The 24985-nt window shown below is 47.9% G+C and overlaps 1 protein-coding gene across 1 annotated transcript in view; it reads left to right on the top strand.

The window, feature by feature from the left end:
* The first annotated feature begins 5221 nt into the window (after positions 1 to 5221).
* Positions 5222 to 24985, top strand: part of FSTL4 (follistatin like 4) — a 379397-nt gene continuing 359633 nt past the window's right edge. The window contains exons 1-2 of the mRNA XM_031449010.2: positions 5222 to 5425; positions 12943 to 13078. Of these exons, the coding sequence (XP_031304870.1) occupies positions 12953 to 13078 (126 nt within the window). The 5' untranslated portion in view covers positions 5222 to 5425; positions 12943 to 12952. The remainder of the gene's footprint in view (positions 5426 to 12942; positions 13079 to 24985) is intronic.

Genomic DNA, 24985 nt, shown 5'->3' with positions numbered 1-24985 from the left:
TGAAACAGTACGTGTGAAGGGTTAGGCCTAGTGCCCAGTGCCTAGTCAGCAGTCAGTAAACCAGTTCAATGCAGGTGTGATGCGGTGGTAATGATAACAAACTAGACATAACAAGGTACCTCTCAACAGCTAAACAGCTGTCTTCCCTGCTTTCACTCTTCCCACCAGCCACTATCCCCTCCACCCATCTATTCCCCTTACAGCATCCAGAGTGATCTGTTAAAGACATACAGTAGGTCATGTCATTCTCCTGCTCGGCGCCCTCTCATGGCTCCCATTACATCTAAAATCAGATCTCAGGTCCTGACTCACCACAGCCCCTCGGGCCCGATGTGGTCTGGCCCTTGCCTGGCGCTCTGACTTCAACAGCTCCACCCGGATCCCACTGCTATGTTGGCCTGAATCACATCAAGCCAGTTCCTACATCACATTTTTTTATGCCTGTTGTGCCTTCAGCCTGAACACTCTCCCTACTAGATCTCAGATCTTGCCCCTCATTTATTCATGTCTCTGCTCTAAGCTCCTCCTCAGAGAGAACTTTGTCAGCTGCCCTCTTAAAAACAGTCACCGCTCTGACTTCCAGTTACTCCTTCTATTAGTCTGGATTGTCTAGAAAACAACCTGAGGCGAAAGTTTATGTACTAACACTATCGAGGAGGAATACTGTCCCAGGGAAGCCGGAACAAGGAAGAAGAAAGAACAAGTGCTGAACGGGCTCGAGCTTTGTAATCAGTGTAGCTGAGGGCTTGGTCCACAGGGATGTCCTGAGATGGGAGCCAGGGAGCTCTGCATCTCTGTCCAGACCATCCAGGGAAGGAAGAGAGAATTGATCTGCTGGCTCCCTCTTGGACCCCATCACTGGTCAAGTCCACCCCTCAGGCAGGAACTCTCCCAGGCCAACCTCTGTGATGTAGGGAGGAGCCCCTCCAGGCAGCCTCTGGGGAAGCCAGAGCCTCAGGGGTCTGGTCTGACCAGTGCATAGGCGTGGAGGCCAGTGTCTCCTTGTCAGTTGGTACCACACGTGGGACTAGTGATCCGAGCTACTGATAGTAACAGCAGTGGGGTCTGGCACTAAGACTGTGCAAGTAGCATGGAACAGTTGATGGGGCTCCTCTGGCCAGGAAGCAAGGCAAGCAGCGAGAGCCCTGGTGGGGAAGGGGGCGGAGAGGTCAGCACGGTTGCTCAGATTTGGGTGGTATATAAACCAAGTCCAGCACCATCTTACACATCCTCATCTTGTGTAGTTCTGTCCATAACACTTAAGAGGACCTGCCAGAATACTGCATATTCATTTGAATGGCACAGATATTCTCAAGAATGGAATCTCCGTAAAGTAGGAGCTCATTTTTTTGAATGATCTCTGTTTCAGATTGTCATGCTGTTTATCTCTCTATACTAATGCGTGGAAAACAGGGTCGTGACAAAAACACTCCTTTTGAATAAAGAAGGTTGGCCCCTCCCTTGGTTCTCCTCCTACTGTGCTCCCTCTTTCATCCGGCTCCCCCTTCCTAGTATGAGTGATGCTTTGTGGCTTGGAGGCCGGGCCTTCTCATCCCAGATTCTCCCTGTGCACATGGAATTCTGAGAATAGCTCAGCTTCGTTTCCTCTTGTTATCTGTGCCTTTCTGCGGCCCTTTGTGCCATCAATCTCAGCCCTGGGAGTTAGATGGGACTTTTGTCTCTGAAACAGTACCGTGGTGAAGGGTTTTGTTGTTCACCTCCCTCTGCTCTCCCCATTCACAATTCCCTTTTCATTGCTGCATCTTCTCATCCATCCCACCGTCTTAATTAAAACTACTCTACACCACTTCTTCATGGCCTTGAAAAATTTCCTCAATCCGTTACCTCTAGAATGAATACCTTATCTCCATGCTGGCTACTTTTCTCCCTAAATCAGAGTTTAAAGCAGTGATTTCTGAGTGTGATTTTAGGTCTGGAATTTTGAATTTGTCACCTCCATGGGCTTAATTTCTAGCTGACAGTGAATCATCACTTAAGACATCAGCATTAACATTAGACTTAAAGGGAAACCTTTAACATCTCAGCTCTACATCAGAGTAGTCCTAACTTCCAGCAAAATAAAGGCATCAACTTGTAGAATTGAAAATGGCCCCAGAAGTTCATTGAATATGACCACCTCCCACTCCACCCACCCCCAGCCTGCTTTTGATAGGGAACAAGCCTAGAAAAGGGGGGACTCAATCAGACCCACACAGACAGAGAGGGGCAGAGGCAGGAGAGGGAGCAAGTCCTTATGTCTCTCCAAGTCCAAGGCTCTCCTAAGATCCAGACTGCTTCTTTAATCAACTGCATAGTTTGGTTTGAAGATTTACTAAGACATTTTTGGACAGGCAGCAGAACATTAAATTATGCAAGACACAGGAAGACAGTTCCCTGCCTATTCCCACCTTCTCACAGGACCTCCCAGTCTGGCTTCTAACTGGTATTTCTGGGCACTGTCTGATCAGCCCAGGGTGCACCTGACCCATCGCTAGTGACAGGGTAACTTCCAGTAGAATCTGGAGGAGGTCCCCCGCTTCCTTCTGACCCCCACAGCTATGTGCCATCTCTGGGTATATTGATATGCAGCTGCAATCTGAAATGACCTATAGAAGGCACATTACTTGGCAGCAGTTTTGGGTCATATCGTTGTGTTTTTGGTAAGATTAAAAATAGAAAAAAGTTTTAAAACTGGTAAAGTAAAATCCCCAGTATATATTGGGGATTTTTAAACTTCTTGATCTTATTTAAAAAAACACACTGATAACTTTCTTTTGTGTGTCTCTGAGTCTGCCTGCCTAAATCACTCATCAATAACTTAGAGTGGGGGTTAGGGGCAGTAATCAGAATTTATGTTGCCTTTTAACTTGTTCTTTCAAGCTGACTGAATTGTATGATTTCAAAACTTAGCCAATTCTTTTTTTCCTAAGCATCATAGTTGGCTACAGAGAATCATCAGTATGCTTGCAAGTTCTGAAACAGGGTTTCAGGCAAATTCTGAAATTCTCTGTGTAAAATCTAGCCTATTTTCCAAGTTGGGGAGTATTATTAAACCAAGAATTGCCCTGAGAGGTGAAAGCACAGAGCAATTCAAAGAGGTGTCAAGGTCTGCTGCCATCTGATGCTGCTTCCCTGAAGGCTTGTTTTATTTCGTCATTCACACTTCACCTCTTTATTCCAAGGTGACTTTTAATTCCAGTCTTATTTTATGCACAGTAGTCACAATAGCTCACATCAGATGTTAGCATTATCTCTAAGGGATATTCCGTACATCTGATTTGCAGCAGCTACATGCCCCTCTTCTTTGGGAAGCAGAGGAAGTTTGTGGAAGTCCAGTGTCTGTTCTTTGCATTTAATGGAGCTATTTCTAATCTTGGTTGATCTACAGACTCTGATTTACATATGACCCTGAGTTATTAAACCCCCCTCCCCCCGCCCAAGGCCTGCCTTGGTTATGTAATAGGACCACTAGACTGAGTCAGGGAGTTTGTGCTCAAGGCTGAGAACAGAAACTGGCTTTTCCAAACACCTGACAGCCTGGGCAGGAAGCTGAAGCCAGCCTCTGAGCTCTGGGGCTCCATCTTGACCACCAACTTAAAATTAAATTTCAGGGGGAGGCTCAGCATGTTTCCAAAACCTCCTGCTTCCTTTTATGCCCTGTCTTTCTTTTTCCCCAAGACAGAAAGTGCCAGTCCTTTCCTGACCCAGCTTAGAGAATCTGGCCTCAAGCCAGCCTTGGGTTCAGTCATGGGTGGCCTTGGCAAAGATTCATGGTCAATTCTGAGAGAGTATCATGCCTTCCAAGGCCAGGGGCACTGACGGTGGAGTAGACTTTATCCTTCTGAGCACAAATCATGGTATCTATGGGGGAAAGTCACAGCAGACCGAGACCTGGAAGTCACCCAGGTTTCTTACAAGTCCTTATTTTACAGACCTGGAAACATACCAATAGCAGAGATATGACTGGCTTTGGGTTACAAGCTGTGCAGCAGTAGAGGGAGTGCTGGATCCCAGAATAAAACCTGTGTGAGGGCAGGGACCATGGTGGCCCATCCACTGCTGTCTCTCCAGCACCTAGTACAGTGGCTAGTAGATAGGATGACCCAGTATTTTATCCGCTGGAGGAAAGAATAAATATAACACCTCTTCCTCCGTGTCAGCTTTTATTATTCTTCCCGTTCTCCTGATATTTAACTAACCGTAATCTCAGAAAAGGCCCTCTGCCCCTCCTCCAGGCCAGAAAAGATCACAGGGGCATTGACAAGACACTGTTCCCCTAAGCCAGAAAGTCACCTGGTGCTCACACAGCCAGAGCAGGAGACTTTCCCCCTGAAATTTTCCTGCCCATCAGTTACTACCAGCTTGGACTGGCTAGAGTCTCCCTCCTAAATTTGATGCCGGATTGGAGCCACAGTATAACCATTTGGGGGAGGGGGTGGCCCTATTTGTTACAAAGTTGTTCCAGTTTATTTGGGCACCAAGACTGATCTTTAGGTCAATTAATAAAAACAAAATGATCACTGGGCTGTTGTCTCCAAGAGTTGTGGATATTCTTCTGAAGAGGGATCTAGAAAGGTTTGGGAGCCTCAGGTCTGGAGGTAGGTCCTTGCTTCCTGTCTGGTTCTAAAGGAAAAGGGACACTCTCGTCACAGCTTGGCCAGGCTAGGCAAATGTCACCCTGCATGCCCAGGATTTTATAGGATTCTGCAGTGAGAGAGGGCAGATTCAGAAGAGAGAAATGAAAACTTCGTTTTTTCTCAGATTGTTGGCTCTCAGCGAGGGGGAGTGTCACTTGACTTCACCCCCAGGGACAGCTCTCTTGGTGCGGGGTACTTGCTCGCCTGGGCTGCACAAGCTCTGACCCCTGATTAAGACCAGCAGCGCATGTTGAAAGCACAGCCTTGGGGAACGCCTCCCGGCAGGAGCCGGGAGGAGCCGGGAGGAGGGGTATTTTGTGTGGTGGGAGGGCTTGTCGCCTGCCGGGCTCCACACGAGCCTGGGGCGGGAGCGCACCCCCTCCCCGCGGCTGCTGGAGAGAGTGCCCTGGAGCGCAGGGAGTCCTCCCAACCCGCGTGCGCGCCCAGCTGCTCCGCGCACCTGCCGCGGGCCCCGTGCGGGTCTGAGCGGCGGGCGGGCGGCGCGCACAGGTGGCGGCGATTGGGCAGGCGGGGCCGGGTGGGTGACGTCACGGGCTCCGGTCCCGGCGGCAGAAATAGGGCAGCCGCGGCGGCGGTGCTACCGCAGCGGGGCAGCGGCGGCTCAGAGAGCTGGAACCGCGACAGCCTTCAGCTCGCCCAGGACCCGCCAACAGCCGGAGAGACCGACCGAAGGACGCGGGGCCGGGTCGCCGCCGCCACCACGGGGCGCTCCCTCCAGCGTGCCGAGTCCGGCCACCTGGTCTTCACCTCGGCTCCGGCCGCCTCAGGTACGCGAGCGCATCTTCGGAGCGCGCCCGGGGAGGACGCCAAGCTGCCGCCGCCAACCAGTCCCGCTGCGTCCTGCTGGGGTCCGGGCGCCCGCGGCCCCGCGTCTCGCTGCAGGGCCCAGCCGGGCGCTCGCTCGTCCTCACCGCCGCACCGGGAGAGCCAAGTTTGCCCGCCTGCCGGGAGGCGGGCACGGGACCCCGGAACCCGGGTTGGGCAGGGCTACCGACGCCAGGGCCAGGACTCTGGGTAAAGGCTGGGGCGCCAAGGCATGTGGCCTGGGTCTGCAGTGGGGACCGGAGTGACTGGGGTGGCGGGCGGAGCGCCGCGCAGAACCACTCGGGCCGAGCCTGCAGCAGGCGCCGGGTTCCAACAACCTGCAGTTAGCTCGGGCTCCGGACGCCGAGCGGCCTCGTTGAGCCGGACGCGCGGCAGCACCTGGGCTCGGACCCGTGCCCTTGGCCGGGGCTGGGGCACGGGGCGGGAGTCCTCATTACCTTCTCCCTCCAGGTTTGCAGGGAAACTTGCGTCTGCTCCCTGCAGCTGGAAGGACCCGCGAGCCCCGCTGGCCCTCACTACCCCGAGGGCCGCCGCGTTCAGAGCTTAGCATTTGGGCTCTGAGGCGGAGGCAGGGGAAGGACCTGGGACCCTACACGGCTCGGGCAGCCCGCGCTCTCCTTCGGCCCGCTGTTCCAAGCGATTGGCCAGTATTACGTACTGGGGAGTCACTAGTGAGCAGTTTGTTTTGGTTGGTGATGTTCAGGCAAGGCACTTGGTCTTAAGAGCTTGTAATGTGGGTGAAATCCGCTCTTCTTTGCGCCAGCAAAAAACAAACAAACAACAACAACAACAACAAAAACTATTCCAAGTTTTGGGGAGACCTAGGCGACCCAGGCAGAGCGCTCCGCTTTGGGAGCGTGTATCGCCTCGAGTTTGGGGGCAAGCTCTGCGCGAGCCTTCGGGGCTCCTTTCAGCTGACAAAGCGGTGCCCGGAGCGTGTTCGCCAGAGGCCTGCCACCTGAGAACTTCGGCACCCTCCCCTGTTGGAGGAGCAGAAACCTGCTGGAAGCAGTAGGGTTTCTCACAATGCCCAGAACGTGGAGAGCATCCCGTGCAGCCGTCGGCCTATAGAAGTTTTTGGGGACCAGCAGAGTTCGGCCCTGCTAGGTCTGCACCTCGCCCAGAGAGTTGGTTCTGATAATTGTCGCGGACATTGACGAATAGCGGTTCCGCAGCTTCACCGCCGCTCCCCCTCTAGGTGTCGCTTCCGCCGAGGTTTCCGGCGAGTGAAATACAACGCCAGTAGCTTTGCTCTGTTCCCTTCGTATTTGTTGCAAGCCTCTGCACCAGGAATTGTATTAGATGGATCCCTGAGACACAAACATCCGACCACATTCACTGGGCCACAGAAACAATTTCAGTAGACGTGGTACGGTGACAATCAAAATGTGTATCGGGAATGGGCCTAGTTCACTATTCGTGAGAGGAGAAAAGGGATCCGGAAGAAATTTGGACTTTTCTCAAATGTCCCAAGTTATCGTCCTACCATCAGGGTTAGGGGAAAACCAGAGATGACTTTTAACAGTGTCCTCTTAATCCTGGAATGGCCCAGACAAGCTGGGTCTGGGCAGAGTGGTCAGGTGCAAGGCTCGCCTGGGAAGCAAATGGTCTGGGGTCTCGGACCCCAGAGACCCAGCTACCCTCAGGCAGTAACTCTAACGGAAGACCTGAGCTGGGGCCCCACAGGGCCTGTGCATGCTTCCCAACTTAGTTATACAAAACTAGGTCATTTCTGTTCAGACTGAGCCAAAGGTCATACAAGAAAATAGTCTTTGATTTAATGTATTAAAGTAGCTTAATAAAAGTTGTTTCAATGGCTTTTTCTTTCTTCAGATTTTTTGATCACCCTCAATTGTTAATTCCAAGAAGGCTTTTTGTTCCAGAGAAGGGCTAGTTTGTTCTTTTGGGCATTTTATCCCTTTCGCTGTGTCCTGAAGGTGGTTGAGGGTTGGGTACGTTGGAGTTTTCTACCTTGACCTGCCAGTCACTCAGGATTCTTCTCCTTCTAAGGGCTGCAGAATTTTTTCAAAAGTGATCTTCATCATGCGATTTTATTTTTTGACAACATTGTATTTCAAAAATTGGCATTGAATATTCAAGATTTCCTAAAATCTACCTTATTTGCTACTTTGCCTTTTTTTTTTTTTAGTATTTCTTTGCAAACTCAACCTTCTTGTGTTGCTGTGTGCTTACTAAACGTAATCAAATTAGGCAGTTATTTCAAGAGCACGTCTTTCCTTCCATTTTCCCTCTTAATGGTATAATACAAGGTGTAGAACTTCAAGTAAAATAGAATTGTATTGGGAATAACATAGTACTTAGGGGGAATCATTTGAATGTTGGAAAGGTAAAGGTTCCTGTACCTTAACTTCACAGAAAATAGGAATATCATAGATTTACACATTGCACATAGACTAATATAGGTATCAAATTTATCAAATGTTGGAAAAATTAAGGAAAGATACAGAGTAGGTAATTAATGGGAAACGCAATATAGTTTCGTTTTGGGTTGCTTCAGGATTGGTATCTTTCCATGCCTAATTTCCCTGTGCTGTGTTTAGGGACTACTTTTGGAAATTTGAACCCCTCTTTTTTTCCCCTAAAACACAAATCAAAACTGGGGTCCTAAGGCTTTTGAAAGAAATGAACTTATAGCCTCCTGGTTTTAGATGGGGGTTGATATAGCTTCTTTTTTTTTCTCTTTTAACATTGGACAGACATGCAGAAGAGAACTGTAGGATATTGGTGGTTCCCAGTTGGTTTCCATTTGTTGATTGCTAACATCCCATTTGTAAAATGCAGTGCACCTAAAGTAATTGGCTTAAGCATACACTTTTCAGTTTGAAAGATTGGAAGTTGAGGTGCCTCAGAGATACAAACCTTACCGTTCTCTTCAAGGCTGGGTGGTGCTGCTTGGTTCTGCCAAATCACCTTCATAATTTCTGGTCCTATCAGTTACAAAGAGAAGCCATTTCCATGTGGCTAATCCATTAATGTCTGGTTTGGTAATGCTACTGTATTCTAGGAGAGAGGGCCCCAAATCTCCTAGGGTGAGAATTCCCACTCTTCCCAAACAGGGCTGGTTCCTGGAGGAGAAAAGAAAAGCTTGTATTTAATGTTGGTGATTTTCTCTGGCCTGTGACCCTGTTCAATAGTGATGACTTACGTGCTGGTGTGTGGTCTGTAGTGGGGCAGATTTGGAATTTTCATGTTCAAATCTATTTCTCCCTGACCATTTGAATTCTTATGTAACATCTGTTTTTCAACTTTCTTCAAAAGGCAAGCCAGTATTTAGCATGTTACGTTCTACAGATTTGTAGTACCTCAATAATTTTAAATACAAAAAATTAAGCACAGGTATCAGCTTAGAAGACCAGAAAATCCAGTGGTTTTCATAGTAAGGAGGTAGATGATCGAATGGAGCCTGTCCAGCACTTGAGAAACAAAAAAGCAAAATCAGTCTGTCTAAACAGAATGCATATATAATGCATATGTAATAAAAATGCCATATGTAAGTTTGTGATACTATAATAACAGAACAGTTGCCTAGGGGTTGTGATGCCTGGGTTTTAGTCTAGGTCTGGCCACTGAGTTGGCTTCACACTTTGGGTGAATTCCTCAACCTGCTGGGTCTCTGGTGTCCTGTCTGTGCGGCGGCCAGGCTGGCACCTGACTCTCAAGAACATGGGGGAAAGTGTGGCTCAGGTGGGAAACCTCGGAGGAAGCAGTGAAGTACTTCTCTTGGAAAGGAGATGTCTTAAATATCAAGTGAGTGTGCTTTATGAGTTGTTTGAAAGGAAAGGTAGTCCTAGATCTTTTATGAGCACAATCTCAGGTAGATTTATAACCAATCTTGGGACTCTAGCATGGATTGAATGAAGCGTATAAACCTAAATTGATTTCAAAAGAAGCTCTGGGTTGAAAACGAGGGTTTGTGACCTTATTGATGGTGCTTTCCCATTTCTGTAATGGGGAGATTCTTGCAGTATTTTCTTCTGAGGGCCAGTAGGGCTTTTTGAATTTTGGAGTAATTACTCTTTCAACAGGCCCCCTTCCCCCAAAGTGACCATCTGCCAGGCTGGTGCTCCCTGTGAGCTGAGGGGCATCCTTGCTGCCTGGTGCCCTGGGCATCTATCTCCTCATATTTCTTTGTTTCATCCACATTCCTTCTTGGCAAATAAAGACAGCAGAGGTGAGGGCTGAGGAGAATGTGCCAAGTGGCTCCATCCTGGGTGGGATGTAGGAGGGGGCAGCCTGCCTTCCCTCTTGCTCTGCTCCCCTCGCCGTGCTCGGAGCCATGGAAGCTGGAGGAGCACAGCTCTTAGCGTTTTTCAGAGGAGAGGAGAGACGTGGGGCTCAGAGCCTCTGATCTTACTCTACATAGATTTTCCCCAGTCATACTAAAAACAAGTATTTGTCTAAATAAAATATTGTTAAGTATCAAGAGGCAGCAGAGGACGGGAATTAAGAGTATAGACATCAAGTCCACCTAACTGGCTTGCAGTCCCAGCTCTGCCATTTATTTGCCACATGGCCTGGGTAGGGTACTGAACCCTTTCTGTGACCCGTCTCCTCTGTCATCTGACGAGGGGGTAATCATTGCCATGCTCATGGAGTAGGAATGAGAATTATGAGTTAGTTCCATAAAGCATTTAGAACAGTACCTGACATGTAGTAATTGCTACGTAAGTGTTAACCAAATAGATAGTCTCTATTTGGTTATTAGACAGATCATCAAAATTGATTTAGACCCAATATTAATTCTTTTTTTATGAACCGAACTGTCATAAAACTTGAGCTGTAAATTTTTAGGCTGTTGCTGCTGTAGACTCAATGAATTGTCAATCACCATGAGTATAAAATGACATCTAAGACGCTGCCGTGCAAATGAGTTTCGATCTAGTGGTAGCCAAGCTGAAATAAACTTTATAGGGCGGCTGCCTAGGAATATTTCAGTAGTGGACCTGGCTCATGTGTTTCCCTGACTTTCAATAAAATCTTACGGGGCAGTTCAACACAAATCAGATAAAACCAGAGACAGCTCCAGGTGCAGCGGGACTGCAGCTCCAGCTTCCAGAAGCATAGCTCCAAACAGCTGTTTTAATGCCAGAGGTCTGGGTGCACCCTCTTAAATGATTTGGTGCTTGCCAAAACAATTGAAATGAATGGAATTTATTCTGATGCTACCCATGAGTAATAAAACACCAAGAATAAGTGGTCTTGGATTACTAGGCAAATTGAAAATGAAATACTAGATATTGTGGCTTGAGTATTTTGTAACTCCTGGAATTATCTATACATTATCTAGAGTAAGTTTTCATTATCTTGCTGTTTTTAGTTTATTTGGGCTTCAAGTCATGAAAAAGGTGAAAAGAAGACTTATATGTGTGTTTACTCCTTGAGCACTGTTGGATGGTAAATAAATAGGGGAGAATTAATAAAGTAGAATAGAAAGCAATGTCTTTCTAGTTCTAGTTTGAGTTACTGTTGCTGCTTTTAAAAAAAAATTTCCCAAAATCCAGTAACTGCTTTCTGCAGTCTCAGGAACATGGCTCTGCGTTCAGAAGAGAATAATTTATGGAGAGTGGGGAGTTGCCCTATTTATTTTTAGAAAAACTGGTTGCAGTTAGGGAAAGACATTTTTATTCTCTTTTAGCCCTGAATGTGATTTTTCACTCCTCCTCATCCCTGTAAGAACACACGCCCTAGCTAGTGCCCCAGATGGGGAGTGTGGCGCTGGGTGGCTGCTAATAATGCCTGCAGCCCTCTCCCAGGTACTGCCGAAGCTGCCCTGTTCTGCTCAACTTCGCCTTCTGCAGAGTGTGGAGCAGGTGCTGATGGTGTTGCAGCTGTGACCTTCCCATTGTGGTCACTGGCCACCCAGACTGTTTTCCCAGTAGCTCCAGCTTTCCCAGCTGATGTCAAAGACCACGGCTGAGGAAACAGAGGTAGGAGTAGGAGCTTGTGGACTCTTGTTTTGTTTTGTTTTTTTAAAAAGACACCATCTCTTAAAATACAGTTATAACTTATAACCTTGTGTTTTCACATGCCTACAATTGTCAGTCCGACTTCTCCTTCCTATGGGCATTTCTGTCTCAAGTTGGGGACGTGAAGCAAATCTGGAGCGGCGTCCCTATTTGGGTGTGGAGGCAGCCAAAGGAAACCTGGGACGTGGCATGAGTGTGTTTGGTAGCCGGGCACCAGCACTAGTGATCATGTGACACCTCTACTTCTCCTCTGTCTCCTCCTCCTCTATCTCTTGTGCAGAGCAGGGATCCTCCAAAGCTGCTGGCTTTGAGGGTGAGCAGGGATGGACCCCTCAAACAGGCTTAATGTCTCTCAAGCAGCTAATCATTTCTGACTCAGACACCTACTCTGGACCAGCCCTAAACCAGGTCACAGAGGGGTGCTGGCCTCTAAGGAGCTCTGCGTTTTCATCTCCCTGGCCATGGTCTGGATGCAGTGTGGGCCGCATGCAATTAAGCACTAAATTGTGTGGCACTCACAGAAATCAATAACCCCTAAAGTTCCCTTAAGTAAGAGTTAGAACTCATCATGTGGTATTTACATCTGGCTATGTTTCTTGTAGATACTGAAATTAAGGTTGGAATATGTTCACAGTGGAAACCTTAAAAAAAAATAAAAGTACAGCTAATTGGACAAGTGCACTAGTCTGTGTCTTTGTTCCCTTAACACAGTGCCCAGCACATGATAGGGAGTTAAATTTTTATTATAGCTGATTCTCAGTTTTTTCATCCTTGGAATTCTTTGATTACTTTGAATTGCCCATTTCTTGGCTTCTAGGATGTTAGACAATTTATCAAGCGAGCCTCGGAAATCACCTTAAATATTATTGAAATTCTATTATCCACTGGGTGTTTGGATTCTACTACAAGAATGGCTGGTCTTGAAACGAAAATGAAAATATTGGACCTTAAAATGCTGTTATGAAGTTTGCTGTCTTGCAAATTGAGGCATCAGCTACAAATGAGCTGCAGATTTCACATGATTCCTCATCAGTGTTTATTGAGTGCTAGCTGGGTGCCCAGCTGCAGACACTTTCTGAGGAAGCTGCAGCAGGGATGTGCGGTAACCTACCCGAGGTGCCTCAGCCTTCTCACCCGCGGTTGTTCTTGTAGGTGTAGTGGTAGGTGCGTTTCAAGTGGGTTTCCACGCAGCGTGCTTTATATTTATTTACAGAGTTCTCCCTGTGTGTCTGACACAGCCTCCTTCAGTTCTTACAGCAACCCTATGGGGTGCATATTCTTGGCCCCCCTTTTAGAAATGAGTAAACTAAGGCACTGAAGCAATATAAGTTCTCCACAGTAGAAACGGAGGGTTGGTGCCAGGATTTAAACTCAGGTTAATCTGATTCTGGAGTACAGGTGCTCACTAACTCACCACCCCTTGTTTACATTTTGCAATGCTTGGTTCTGAGCATTTGTTGTTTCCTCAACAGGCTCAACAAAATGAAACCAGGAGGCTTTTGGCTGCATCTCACACTGCTTGGAGCCTCCCTGCCTGCCGCTCTGGGATGGTTGGACCCAGGAACCAGCAGAGTCCTGAACGTGGGCGTGGGGGAATCTCCGGCAGAGGTATCATTACATAACAGCTGACATGACATTTAAAACTCATTGCTTTTCCGTGTAACAGTGTCTGATTTCCCTTCCACCTTTAGTTTATATCAAACAGGTTTCAGTGTGAATTAAAATGCTACCCTCTTTTTGGTAGGAGACAGAAGGAAGCCTGTGTGTTGATAAAGACAGGTTTATATAATGCTGTAAGTAATGGTCTAAAATCTCTCCAGCACCAAGAACGTATCCCCAGATCAAGCTGTAGCTGCCTGTTTTGTCTTCCACACAGACCCTCCAGAGAATGGCCTTTCGGTATATTTAATAGAACTCTGCAGGCTTATTGGTGGAGCACACCCATGTGAATTAATGAAAGCTTTTAATTATAAAATATATTTTAAAAGAAATAGACTCCTTTTCAGCTATGTTGATAAAAAGAACCAGGCTGAGTAAGAACTGGCAAGTAGCAGTCCTAAGGGAGACGGCCTTAATGAACAGATAAGAATGATTAATGACATGTTAGGATATATAAATGCTTCTAAAGTGCTTGAAAAACTTGTGCTCAAATGCCTCCCGGGAGAGTCTCGATACCCCGCTAATTGCTTAGTGCACTCTGGTCTGAAGCAGGGAAGAGGAGTCGTAAACTGCACGCAGCCCTGCTTAGGTAGGAGGCTTCATGAATTTGGGGCTCGGGAGGGATGTACTTTTTCTGCAGAAAATGGTTTGTATATGCTGAACCTAAAGAAATGACTGCACCCTTTCATTAAAACTGCCTAGGATTTCCTTTATGTTGTGGTGAATACTAATTCTTACCTGAGAGCTTTCCAGGGCATTTGAACTCCCATTGTCTTCCTTGATGCACACCCTTTACCTTTTCTCTGTGCGTGTTTCCCATCCTGTGGAATGAGGAAGAAAAATCATCTCAAAAAGTCAACATTACCAGAGAGTGAATAATGGTACACAGTGTATGGTAGGATTAATGCATTATTTGACTGAAAGACACGATTTCTCTTTTATTATTACTTAATTGTAATGCAATCTCAAACCTACAAGCCTTAATCTTCAGGGAGCTTCAGAAGTAATTTAATGTGCACACTTTTCTTGCTAAAGTTAGTGTGGCTTCCTTTTGTGGTGAGCAGATGATTAAATAGAAACACTATCTCTCCCATCTAAATCCATGAAGGACACAACTTAATGCTCTTTTGAAAGAGTCTGGAGGCTGACTTGCTAGTGAGCATAGCATTTCCCATTGGGAACGGTTTAATCGTTGTACTCCTGTCTGTACAGAGGGCAAACGATCGCTTAAACCTTATAAATGTATTGTTGACTATTTAATAGCAAAGCAAACAGGCAAACACACAGGTATGTGTATTTAGTCTTCTTACTGTTGAGGCTCATTGGCCAACTGTTGTAAATCACTATTTCAATTAAAAGAGTCAAGCCAATTAAGGTGGGATTTAGCTGGGGGTAAATTGAAGGCAAGTTGATATCAACCTAGGGCCTCTTTATTTTAGCTAGTAACCCCCTAATACTTCATATACGAACAAGAAAGAGGAGATGCTGCTCATCCTGAGCAAGTGAGGCATTTGTTTGTTTGTTTGTTTGGAGGTGGTGTTTTGCTCCATCCGCTCCCCACAATAGGATAGAGCCCAAGAGATGCTGTTTGGGAATCTCACTGCTTTGGGAAAATAAAGTGATGCCTCTGTGGACTCCCGGATGCAGGAACAGCTGCCCTACTCACCCAGTCCCCTTGGCCGTAGACTGAGTTTTTGCAAAGTATTGTAACTTCTATTCATTGAGTCTGCTTATGCCAGCTTTTAAATGAGGAGATGAAGAGGTCAGTATGAATGGGCCCAGGACACAGGACAGCCTCTGAATGTGTAGAGAGCACGAGCAGGACATATATTGTAACTGGTTAGATGCCCGGCCCCTCCATGCCTTCGCTCACTAGGGTCCTCCTGACCCAGTGCTGTTCCTTCCTTCCACAAGTCTCAACCAGTCCCTGCTCCAGGGCCCAGCTCTGGTTCTTTCCTTTACTCTAGAATTCTCTTTAACCATTCTTGGTCACATTTGATCTCTTTCTTTGAACTCCTAGTCTTGGCCTGTCTTCTTTATCCTTCTCTTTCTTTCAATGTCTAATAATTTTAAAAGGAAAATTTGAGTCAATTGATATTTATTCAAAATTTAGTACAAGTCACCTTGATGCTTTCAAAATTCAGGCTAGATTATTATGTATTTAAGTGAGTTTTTCATACCTCGCTGTGCAGCAGGCTCTTTTCCACTGGGGACATGAATGGTCCCCCTGACAAACCTGCAAGCAGCCTGTGCACCAAGCCAAGCTTGTAACTTGGCAAAATCCAAGATAGTCTTGTGTGTTACAGGTTTTGGATAGTTTCTTCTTTGAATTGTAGCTATTAATACACCCAGAACTCACTGCCCAAACCATAAGAAACTTTTGTAGCAGTTTCCTCAGTCTTATTTTCCAGAAGAATGAAAACCAACAGTTTCCTGAGTCTCCATAAATAAATTTAAAAAAACCTTTCCAGGAACTAAATGGTAAAATGTTCCTGTGTATGTTTTCTTCCTGATAGTACTTTCCGAAACATTCATTGACTTAAGGTTTTTGAAGTACTTGGGAAGCATTAATAAGATTTGATTTGCCTTTCAAGTTATTATGCCAATTACTTGAGTGTCCTAAGGGTAAATACGGCTTAAATGACCAATGTGCGTGTGTGTGTACATTTTTAAAGCAATTACAACAGAAGTGAGTTTTGTTGAATTGTTTTATGTACAAAGACTACAGATGAAATAGCTTGAAGGAGTTTACCATTTCACAAATGTAGATAAAAAGAAATGCAGCTGGGTGGAGTGCCTCTTTAATAGGAGCCGAGTGGCAGAGCATGGCCTAGAATACTAATGCAATTCTGAATTCAGAGGAAACAATTCTGAGAGATACAACTTATTGAAATTCTGCAGTAGAATTCTACTTTCCTCCTTTCCCTGATACTCTGCCAAGATAGATATGGTAGTAAAGTCAATATTGGGAGAATTTTATATTGAGGGGACCGGGAAAGTGAGAAGGGATGCAATAACAGTCCCTAGGGACCCACCCCCTCTTGAGGGGCAGGCATTTTTGGGGAGAGCTCCTCCCCTCTGAGCCCTGGATGCTGTGTTCTCATTGCTCGCTGGGCTCTGGGATTGGATGGTGGCCGTTACACAGCATTAGGCATCCTTGAATTTTACTCCACTTTTCCTAACTTGCTCTTACCCATAGTTTTTAGACGAGCACTAGATGACTGTAAATATTAATATTGGTTCCATTTAAAATTATTAGCTTTGTATGCTTTGGTGTTTAGAAACCAGGTAAGAGCTTTGAGGTCAGGCACTATTTGTTTTCAGCATGTGTGATGCTCATAAGAGTCTTTGAGGAAAAAAAATACCAGTAAGGTACCAGTAGTAAGGATGATTCTTGTCCTCCCCAACTCCAGGGATCAGCCTAAGAGAGCAGGATCCTGCCTGGCTAATGGCCCTTCCCATGTCTGCTGACTGCACTCCTGTCCCTGTTTGAATTGCAGAGAGCTTAAATGCTCTGGCTTCTTTCTGCATTGGTTGTGCATTCTAGAGGACTTGGGCGTTAATTTTTAAAATATCTTCTTCCTTAATAAGTGTCCTCATTCTTGCACATTTGATTGAATTTAGGACAACGCTCTCCTCCCCTTTCTAGTGGTGTTCTCCCCCACGGCCCCCACCCCGTCCCCCTGGCTTCTTTTTGATTGATTGATTGCTGGGGAAGAATAGTTGATCTTCTGTGGGGTTTGAGGTCTGCCTTTGGGCATCTCGACTCACTCTGGCCCCTCACTCTGTTTGTGGATGTGGAGAAAACAAAATCCCTCCTCCCTGTGAACAGACAGGGGTCTAGGCTGAATGCTTAGCATTTTCCAAGCTCATCTGCAGTCCAGGCCTGCATGCAGCTCTTGTGTCTGTTTTCTGTGGAATCACCCTTCCTACATACTACAGGGTGCCGACTGCAGCATTAGACTGGCTTTCAAAGAAGAGGAGACTCTGGGCAAGGTGTCTCAGCAGGAGGCACAAGTGGTCCTTGGACCTCTGACTGGGTGTGGTGCGCTGGGATGCAGGTGGCGTCCCTTGTCTGAGACTCCAGGCATTCCACTGCACGTACAGTGCCAGCAGGGTGTATGTGCGACCCCTTCTCTGATCCTAGAATTTGGGCCGTGGCTGTCTGCTTATTACTGTGTGTCAGAAGGTATGGATATTAGTTTCTCAGGTAAAATTGGGAGAGTGCAACCTCCCATCTGCAGATGTGAGTCAGTGCATCATTTTCAAGGTCAGAGGTAGTGTTCCAAGTCCCAGGAATGCTGGATGAATGGGTTACCATTCTCAGAGACAGTGCAGACTGTGCCTCCTCCAGCCAGTGCCTTTTGAGCTCCAGTGTGCTTGTGAAGAGCATAGGACCTGTTAAAATGCAGGGGTAGTAGGTGCGGGGTGGGCCCTGAGATTCTGCATTTCTCCTAAGCTCCAGGTGATGCCTATACTTTCAGTCCCAAGGACACTGGTCAGAAAGGCCCTAGGGGTGTCCCCCCACCATCACCCCCTAAGAAGGAGAATCCAGCTGGTGGTTAATCCTGGCCTTTGTTAGCTTCTTGCTAACATGATGACGCTGACTGCAGTCAGGAAAAGGAGAAAAACACGCTGGCTGCCATCAGACCGGGAAATAGCTTGACATGAGATTGGCCCAGGGAGCAGGGGGCAGGGGCAGGTAGGTGAGGGGAGAGGTGAATTGAAGCAGCCTCGGTTGGAGGGTCATTTTCAATTTTTTTTTAAGCAAGTAGGCAGATAGGTAAACTTAGAACTCTGAATCCGGGTTCTGCCCTGGCTTGTCTGTAGTTTGATTTAAATCCGGAGGGTCAGCCCACACTCTTGTGTTCTCACCATCACCATCTGTCTGCCACCCATCCTGGTGTCCTGCCCAGTTTCTGGCCTCAGCACCCAGCCAAGCTGCTTTGGGGACCACAGCTGCCAGGCTGGTGCTGTGTTTTGAGGTCTTGTTTTCGTTTTTGTCCTTGGGTGGGGGAAGCCATGGTCCTCGTTCTCTGTGCTCCCACACGCCTTCTGCTCTGTACCAGTTAGTGTGCTGTGACCCCTTTAGTATTTTGAGATCACAGTTGGCAGAGCTTTAATTGGCTCTGAAAAATTCTGTGACCCAGGAAAATAAACATTTACGAGTTCACAGAAAACAATTATTCTTCTTCCTCTTAATTTAGCATTTACTCATCTAACTATTTCATTTATGCCTCTGCTCCTAAATAATCTGCTTCTCTAGGGAAGTTCCCAGCCTAGTAATCAGGACGTCGGGCCGTGCGTTGTAAGTGGGGCTCTGACTTCCATTTTTCGGGGACTTGGCAGCATCGGCTCTGGCAGGCCCCAGTCATCTGCCTGATTCATTCTCTGTGACTTGTGGGTTCTCTCTCTTGCTTCCCATTTAGAGAGAAGTGAACGCCGTGTCGGTGTCAGACTCTAGCAAGCCCCGTGTGTAGGGGCTCCACTTTCCTGTCCTGCAAACGGTGGCCCAGTCCTTCTGCCTCCACTGCTGTGGTTCCTGTTGAGGCTCGTTGTCATCAGCCACCTGGGAGTGGGAGGACGTCAGAGGAGAGGGGCCCTGTACCTGAGAAAACAATAGTGGGGTAGGTGCATGGTGCTGGGTGGAGAAAGCGGGCCTGGAGCTGAGCCCCTGTGGCTTGGAGAAGCCGCCTGTCCCTTGAGCCTGGCCCCTGTCTTGTTGGTGGCCACGCGCATTTGCATCTTGGCCTTAGGCATTCCCTGAGCCAGGAAGGTCTGGACCCAGAGAAACCTAGTGTCTGCCCTTATGGGATCCTGGCTCTAAAACCACGAGCAAACTTGCTTTTCTTTCTTCTCTTTATTTCCTTCTTTTTTACCTGGGTAGCCTCATTCACTGCTTCGTGTGAATGGGATGTCCAGCTTACCCTGAAGACCAGCTGTTCCCAGTCTCATGCTGTGCTCAGATATTTCAGAGAGTATAGTGTAATTCAGAAAGTAAAATTAATTTTGCTTCAGCATAATTTTAACATGTCTCATTGACAGCGTTTCTGGGCTTAGTAGGGAGTGGTGATGTAGAATCCAGCCATGAGTGGACCCCATTGTGGGTTTTGTCTGGCAGAAGTCCCACCGAGACAGGGTGGAGAGTGGACCGAGTTCTGGCGGGAAGCAGGTGGGGAGGGGCAGGGCAGCTAGTGGTTTGTCTGGTGCTTCTTTCTGTCATACAATCAGGTTTTGGAGGAAATAGTCCCCGAGGGAAGAATCTGGATGTGGTGAGGTGGGACAGAAATGGAGGGAGGGGTTGGCATGTGGAGGGAGAGAGCTGTGAAGTGTGACCATTGGGTTAGTGACTAGCACTGCTGGCTCTGGCCATTGATCTGTGGCCGTGGCTCTTGGGGAGGGGAGCTCCTCGTTCTGGTGGAATGGTGAGTATCCTGGGATCTGGGCCTTGGGTCCCCAGTGTCCAGGAGAGCCTGGTACACAGGATGTTCAGGTATTTGTCAAGTGAGTGAATGAGTCAGCAGTCTTTTATTATTCATTTTGGCATCAGGTAGGGATTTAAACAAGGTGATCTGAGTTTTTAGGACTCCTTACAGAAGCAATCCCAGGAGAAACCTGACTGTCTTTCGTTTCTACTTGCAGTAGAATCCCATCACAGTCACAAATCTTCCCAACATCCTTCTTGAATTAGTAGAAACTTAAGAGAGTTCTGTAGGCTGTGTGTAGGGGGTGCTGTGGGATCCCTGGCTCAGCTGCTATACTCTTTGTAGAGTGTTCTTTGGGGCCTGCCTGGCCCTGGCTATCTCTTCTCCAAAGAGGCCAGCACACCAGGCAGGTACACCAGGCCCTCCCTCACCCAAAATGGGAACCCCGAGAGTGCAATGTAAACTCAGATGCAGGATGTTCTGCTTATGCTTAGAATTTTCAGGGTCAGCAGAAATGGTCTGTGGAGGGTTGCTGCCAACAGTGTCTACAAAGGGAGGAAGGGATTGAGGCCAGTGAGAACAAACTTCTCCAACTGTTAAATAGGTGTGAACTTCCTGATATACGTCCTTCCTTCCTTCCTTCCTTCTTCTGTTTTCTTAGAGTTGTTACAGTTTGACTGCACATATACAATGTATTGCATGTAAATACATATAATATACTGCACTTTTTTTTAGTTTACCCATGCGTACTGATCATTCTTGATGCTAGTCTTAGGAAAGTTGGAGCAAAGGCTTACTGAAGCTGTTGTACCATTTAAAGCTTGCTCTCTAAATAAAGAAAACAGAACTCTTTCCCCATTTATTTCCCCTTCTAGCCTTGCGTTTAAAACATGCTGGAAACTTCCTCTGTAGTAAAGATCTCATGTTTCTGTGGTTCTGCTGATGTCATATTTTGTGCATTCATTCCAGGGAAGCAGACTTTCATTTGGGACTACCAGGAAATGTCTAATGGAAGAGACCTGCCAGGCACTGCTCTAAGTGGAGTGCTCCTGAAATCTGCCCCACTGTTCCCCCTCCTCCCCTCTCTTCTGTTGGGTTGTTACATGTGCAGTTGTTTTCACTTTAGCATTTGACTGTGAGGAATGGGATTCTCTGCGTCATGCTTGGGTGTTCATCCCCTGGCAGTGTCTTTGTGGACTGTGTCTTTGTGCCCCTAAGCAGGGACCTTCTCAGGATGCTATGCACCTACCTAGTATGGGTCTCTGGGCCAACCGAGACGTCTAGTGGTCTTCTCTCTTAGTCAAGATCAGGTATGTGCTGAGCACCCCACTGTGTGCTTGTCCTTGTCCTAGGACCGAGTGGTTGAAGAGAAATGGGATTTGGGATTCCATTCTTGGGACTTAAGGACCAGTGGGGCATGAGGGTAGGGTGGGGGATTGGGAGGGGGTGGGAGCACTTGGTTGTTGCTGAGCAGGAACTGAGTTAGCAGAGGGAATTAAACACCCATGTCTACTGTTCTTTTTCAAGCTATGTGTAGTGATTAAATGAAATTCTCAACTTTAGCCTAAAGGAAATGAGGTCTTTATTGAGTAGTAAAGGAGGAAGTGGCTCCTGCCTTGCCCAGTCACATTGATCCAGCCCTGGTCCCCAAGAAGGGTGGTTGTTCTCACAGACCAGACTTTCTCCTCCCCAGAGGACTTGTGGCTGATGGCAGATCTAGTGTCACAGGTTCGTCCTGGCACGTGACACAGCTCCTCTGGAGTCCTTAGAGGGTTGGTTGAGGGCTGGAAGAAGCTGGAGTCTCAAAGTCATCAGACATGCTGGACACAGTGCTGACTGCAGCAGCCCTGTGGTGTCCAGGGCTCAGAACTTCAGTCACAACCTCTCCCCTACCTTCCAGAACCCATCTGGCAGAGCAGAGCCTGCCCCCACCGAGGCTTTCTCCTGAAGTGGTTCTGCTTGGTGTGGTCCTGCCATCTTGTTGGCTTAGAGGACTTGGCCTGGTGATGGGGCGGGGGTGTCTGCTCATTGTTGCTCTGGCTCATCTTGCTGAGGGCTCTGCAGCATGTGACATTACCTCCCCAGGGCCCAGACTGTCATACCTGGAAGTCTTAGCTCTTGGTTTAGAGTCCCTTCTTGAACTCAGTGTCTGTCCTTTTCCAATTGGTTGTACCAATTGGTTTTGTAACTTTCAGGAAGAAAACGCTTCTCTGGCCATACTGGCTAGGACAGAAGGACTTGAGCTTCATTTCACATTCTAGATGGAAATGTGCAATAAAAATTAAGCCTTCTCATTCAAAATGACTGTTCTAATATTACAAGAAAGGATGATCATGGGCTGCATTCTACAGGAAATTCCTGTATATGGTGGGCAGATGTCTCACCACAGGATTATGGAAAAGGAAAGGGAATAATCACAAACAGCTTTAAGAAATCACCTATATACGTGCACATGGTGAGCAGTTAAAATGGTATGAAATGTATTGGGTTAGCAGTCTGGGTCATGTTGTGGGTGACGGGAGAGATGGGAGCAGGGAGGCACTACCCAATCGAAGTCTAGTCTCTGAGAACCTGGTTGTCTTGACTTGCACAAGTGTCTGCCCTGATCCCATCACCTGTGGCCAGGGGACAGGTCCCCAGAGATGAAGTCTCATTCAGGGCCTCTAAGCAGAAGCTGTGGGTGTGGGCCGGGGAGGCTCTAGTGAAGGAGTGAGAGAGCAGGTCATCATGGGTGGCTGGGGCTGGCAAGGCTGATGAGCCAGCCTCCATCTAGCCTCTCAGCACTCAGAGCAATGTGAGCTGAGTTTTTAGAAGTGCAGGCATTTTATGAAGCTGAGCTTTCCGATAGATCTTCAGAGGTGGAATTGGGGGTAGGAGGGCCTGCCTATGTGGTTTTAAATCTTTGTTCTTCTGCTTGCGTGCCGACCGTCCTCTGCCTGCCTCATTAGTACCCTCACAACACCAACCTGCCTGTCTGCAGCTGGGCAGCTCAGAAGCTCAACTGACCCCTCCCTGGGTTATCCGAGCAGATGGGCTGTGAAGCACACCTGACTTCCTTGTGCTGACTCACATCTCACTGGTCCCCACCCTGACCCTCCTGGTGCCTGTGTTCAGGCCCTGCCTACCAAAAGGGACTGAATAGGCCTTTGGGGCTTGGACGTGGCCCTGTGAGTCGAGAGTTCACATCTCTTGTGATGTGGGGTGCTCCTTAGTGCTGGAGGTTTAGCTGGAATTGTTCTTGGGAAGAAAGAAGGGCTACATGGGAGGGGAGTCATGGCTTTACCAGATGTCTTTTCTTAGAGAGTCTGCTTCCCTGTGGAATCCAGTGAGCATCGTTACAGTTGAGCTGGCGTGGGATCATAGGCTAGTCATCATGGAAGGTGAGACACAATAGCTGCTCCCTGAGTTGTGAGGCTGAGCTTTGCTCCCAGTCAGCTGCAAAGTCTTGTTGCATTAGGAACTTGGGTTTTGCTGTGATGTCTATTTCTGTGTAACCAAGAGTTACGGAGTGTTGGGGAACCAGAGGCAGCTCTAGGGTGGGGATATCAGGTCAGGGTGGCCTCTGGAGCTCAGAGCTGGGAGTCTGAATGATGCTTCTCATCCTTCCTTTACAGGAATAAGGAGGAGATTCCTGATAGGAATTCTGATTCCTGATATGGAATCCTTTGAACTCTATAGCTATTAATGTCGACAACATTAATAATCCTCTATCGTTTTGTCAAAGCTCTAAGTGCATTACTTCATTGACTTCTCAAAAAGATCTTATGAGGTCTCATTAACTTGTTTATTGCATACATGGGGAAACTGAGGCTTCCGGATGATTGGTGAGTTGTCTGAGGTCTCCCGTGTACTAAGTGGTGGAGAGTTTGCACCCGGCCTTCTGACTGTCCTGCTGTGCTCCTCGAGAGCTCCAGCTGTGCTTTACCACCCCTTACATATTTCTGAGGCTCAGAAAAGGACATTTGATGATGATGAGCTTTGAAGGCCAAAGCAGACCCTATCACATCAGATAAAGTATCCTCCCCTCCCAGAGGGCAGCAAAGCTTGCTGTACCTCCTCAGACTGGGCTAGGGGTAGCCTCTTGACCTTCCCTGTGGGGTGCGGCAGTGCATGCCCTGTGTCAGCGCTGAGCTCATGAGAATTAACATCTCTTTGGCTATTTCCTTCCAGTTCTTCAAGGGGATCAGGTGAGGACTTTGCAGCCACTGCTCTGGGAGTCCCTGAGCATCTACCCTTAGGTAGGGCAGAGCCTGGCCAGGCCCACTGCTGTGCCTGGGCACATGGAGAGGTGAGGGTCTGGGCTCTGGATGGAGACCTAAGCGTGATGGTATGTGGTGGTCTCTGTTTCTGCTTTTAAGAGTTGGCCTTGGGAAGCACCTAAGGGTTGCTGAGAACAGTCTCCCTTTCAGAAGCTGGACTCTGGCATCCTGAATTTGGGGAAGGGGCAAGATTCCCAGCATCAGTGACAAAGGTGATCAAGGTGGTAACTATCAGATACTGTCTGGAGGGTCAGGACACTCAGTGGGAAAATGTCTGTATTTGCTGACTCTTTTACTAGCCACTGGAAGAGAGCAGTGTGGTCAGTGATGTGTTACAGCTAGAGGCAAGCTCCCTGTGCTCCTGCTGTTGGGAGGAGGCTGTCATGGAGGGTGCTTCTCTTCCTCAGAGGTGGGAATGGTAGGGCAACCCCGGGCACACAAGGCATGAAGCTTGGGGCAGGTGGTGGCTCCTTCAGAGGTATATCTACCTTATCCAAGTGGGTGAGCACACCAGGAAGTCACAGCCTCTGCCCCATCAGCGAGTGGGGAAGGTCAGATCTGGGGACAGGACAGGGATATACAGAGTGCCCACTCTGCAGAACACTGTGAGGAAGGAATCCTGGCATTTAAGTGTGCTGAGCCATTGAGCCAATGGGCAGCTCCAGAGAGTGAAAGGAAGTCAGGGAGTGGGTTTGAGGAGCAGCAAGGGGACAGCTCTGGCAGGGTATTGATGGTTCACGATTGACACTGTACCAACTGTACCAACTGATGGAGCCATCCCCCCACTGTGTCTCTGACAGTCATTGCCCACTGACCACAGCAGAAGTTTCAGCCCCTCCCTGCTCCAGAGGCCCCGAGATACTGATGAGCATCTTTTCCATCCTGGGCACTATGCTCAGGGATAGGGGCAGAGTGATGCCTGGCGGTCCCCCAGATGCTGTCTGTGGGTGGGGGCCACCAAGCCCCCTGCCTCTGTCAGCTCTCCCAACAGCCTCACAGGCATTTCCCTGGATCCCACCTTACAGCTGAGGGGATTGAGCTCTTGGAGGCTAGCCCCTTACAGCTGGAGACTCAGGGTGCCAGGCCGGGATGAGCACCTTTGCAGTTGCTCAAGGCCAGCTCCTGCACTCTATCTCATGTTCTCCCCATCACTGGAGAGGCTCCCAGCTCTG

This window comes from Camelus dromedarius, chromosome 3 (genome assembly GCF_036321535.1).
Source record: "Camelus dromedarius isolate mCamDro1 chromosome 3, mCamDro1.pat, whole genome shotgun sequence".
NCBI lineage: Eukaryota > Metazoa > Chordata > Mammalia > Artiodactyla > Camelidae > Camelus > Camelus dromedarius.
Note: the sequence above shows the minus strand (reverse complement) of the source record. Positions and strands in the feature narration are given on the sequence as shown.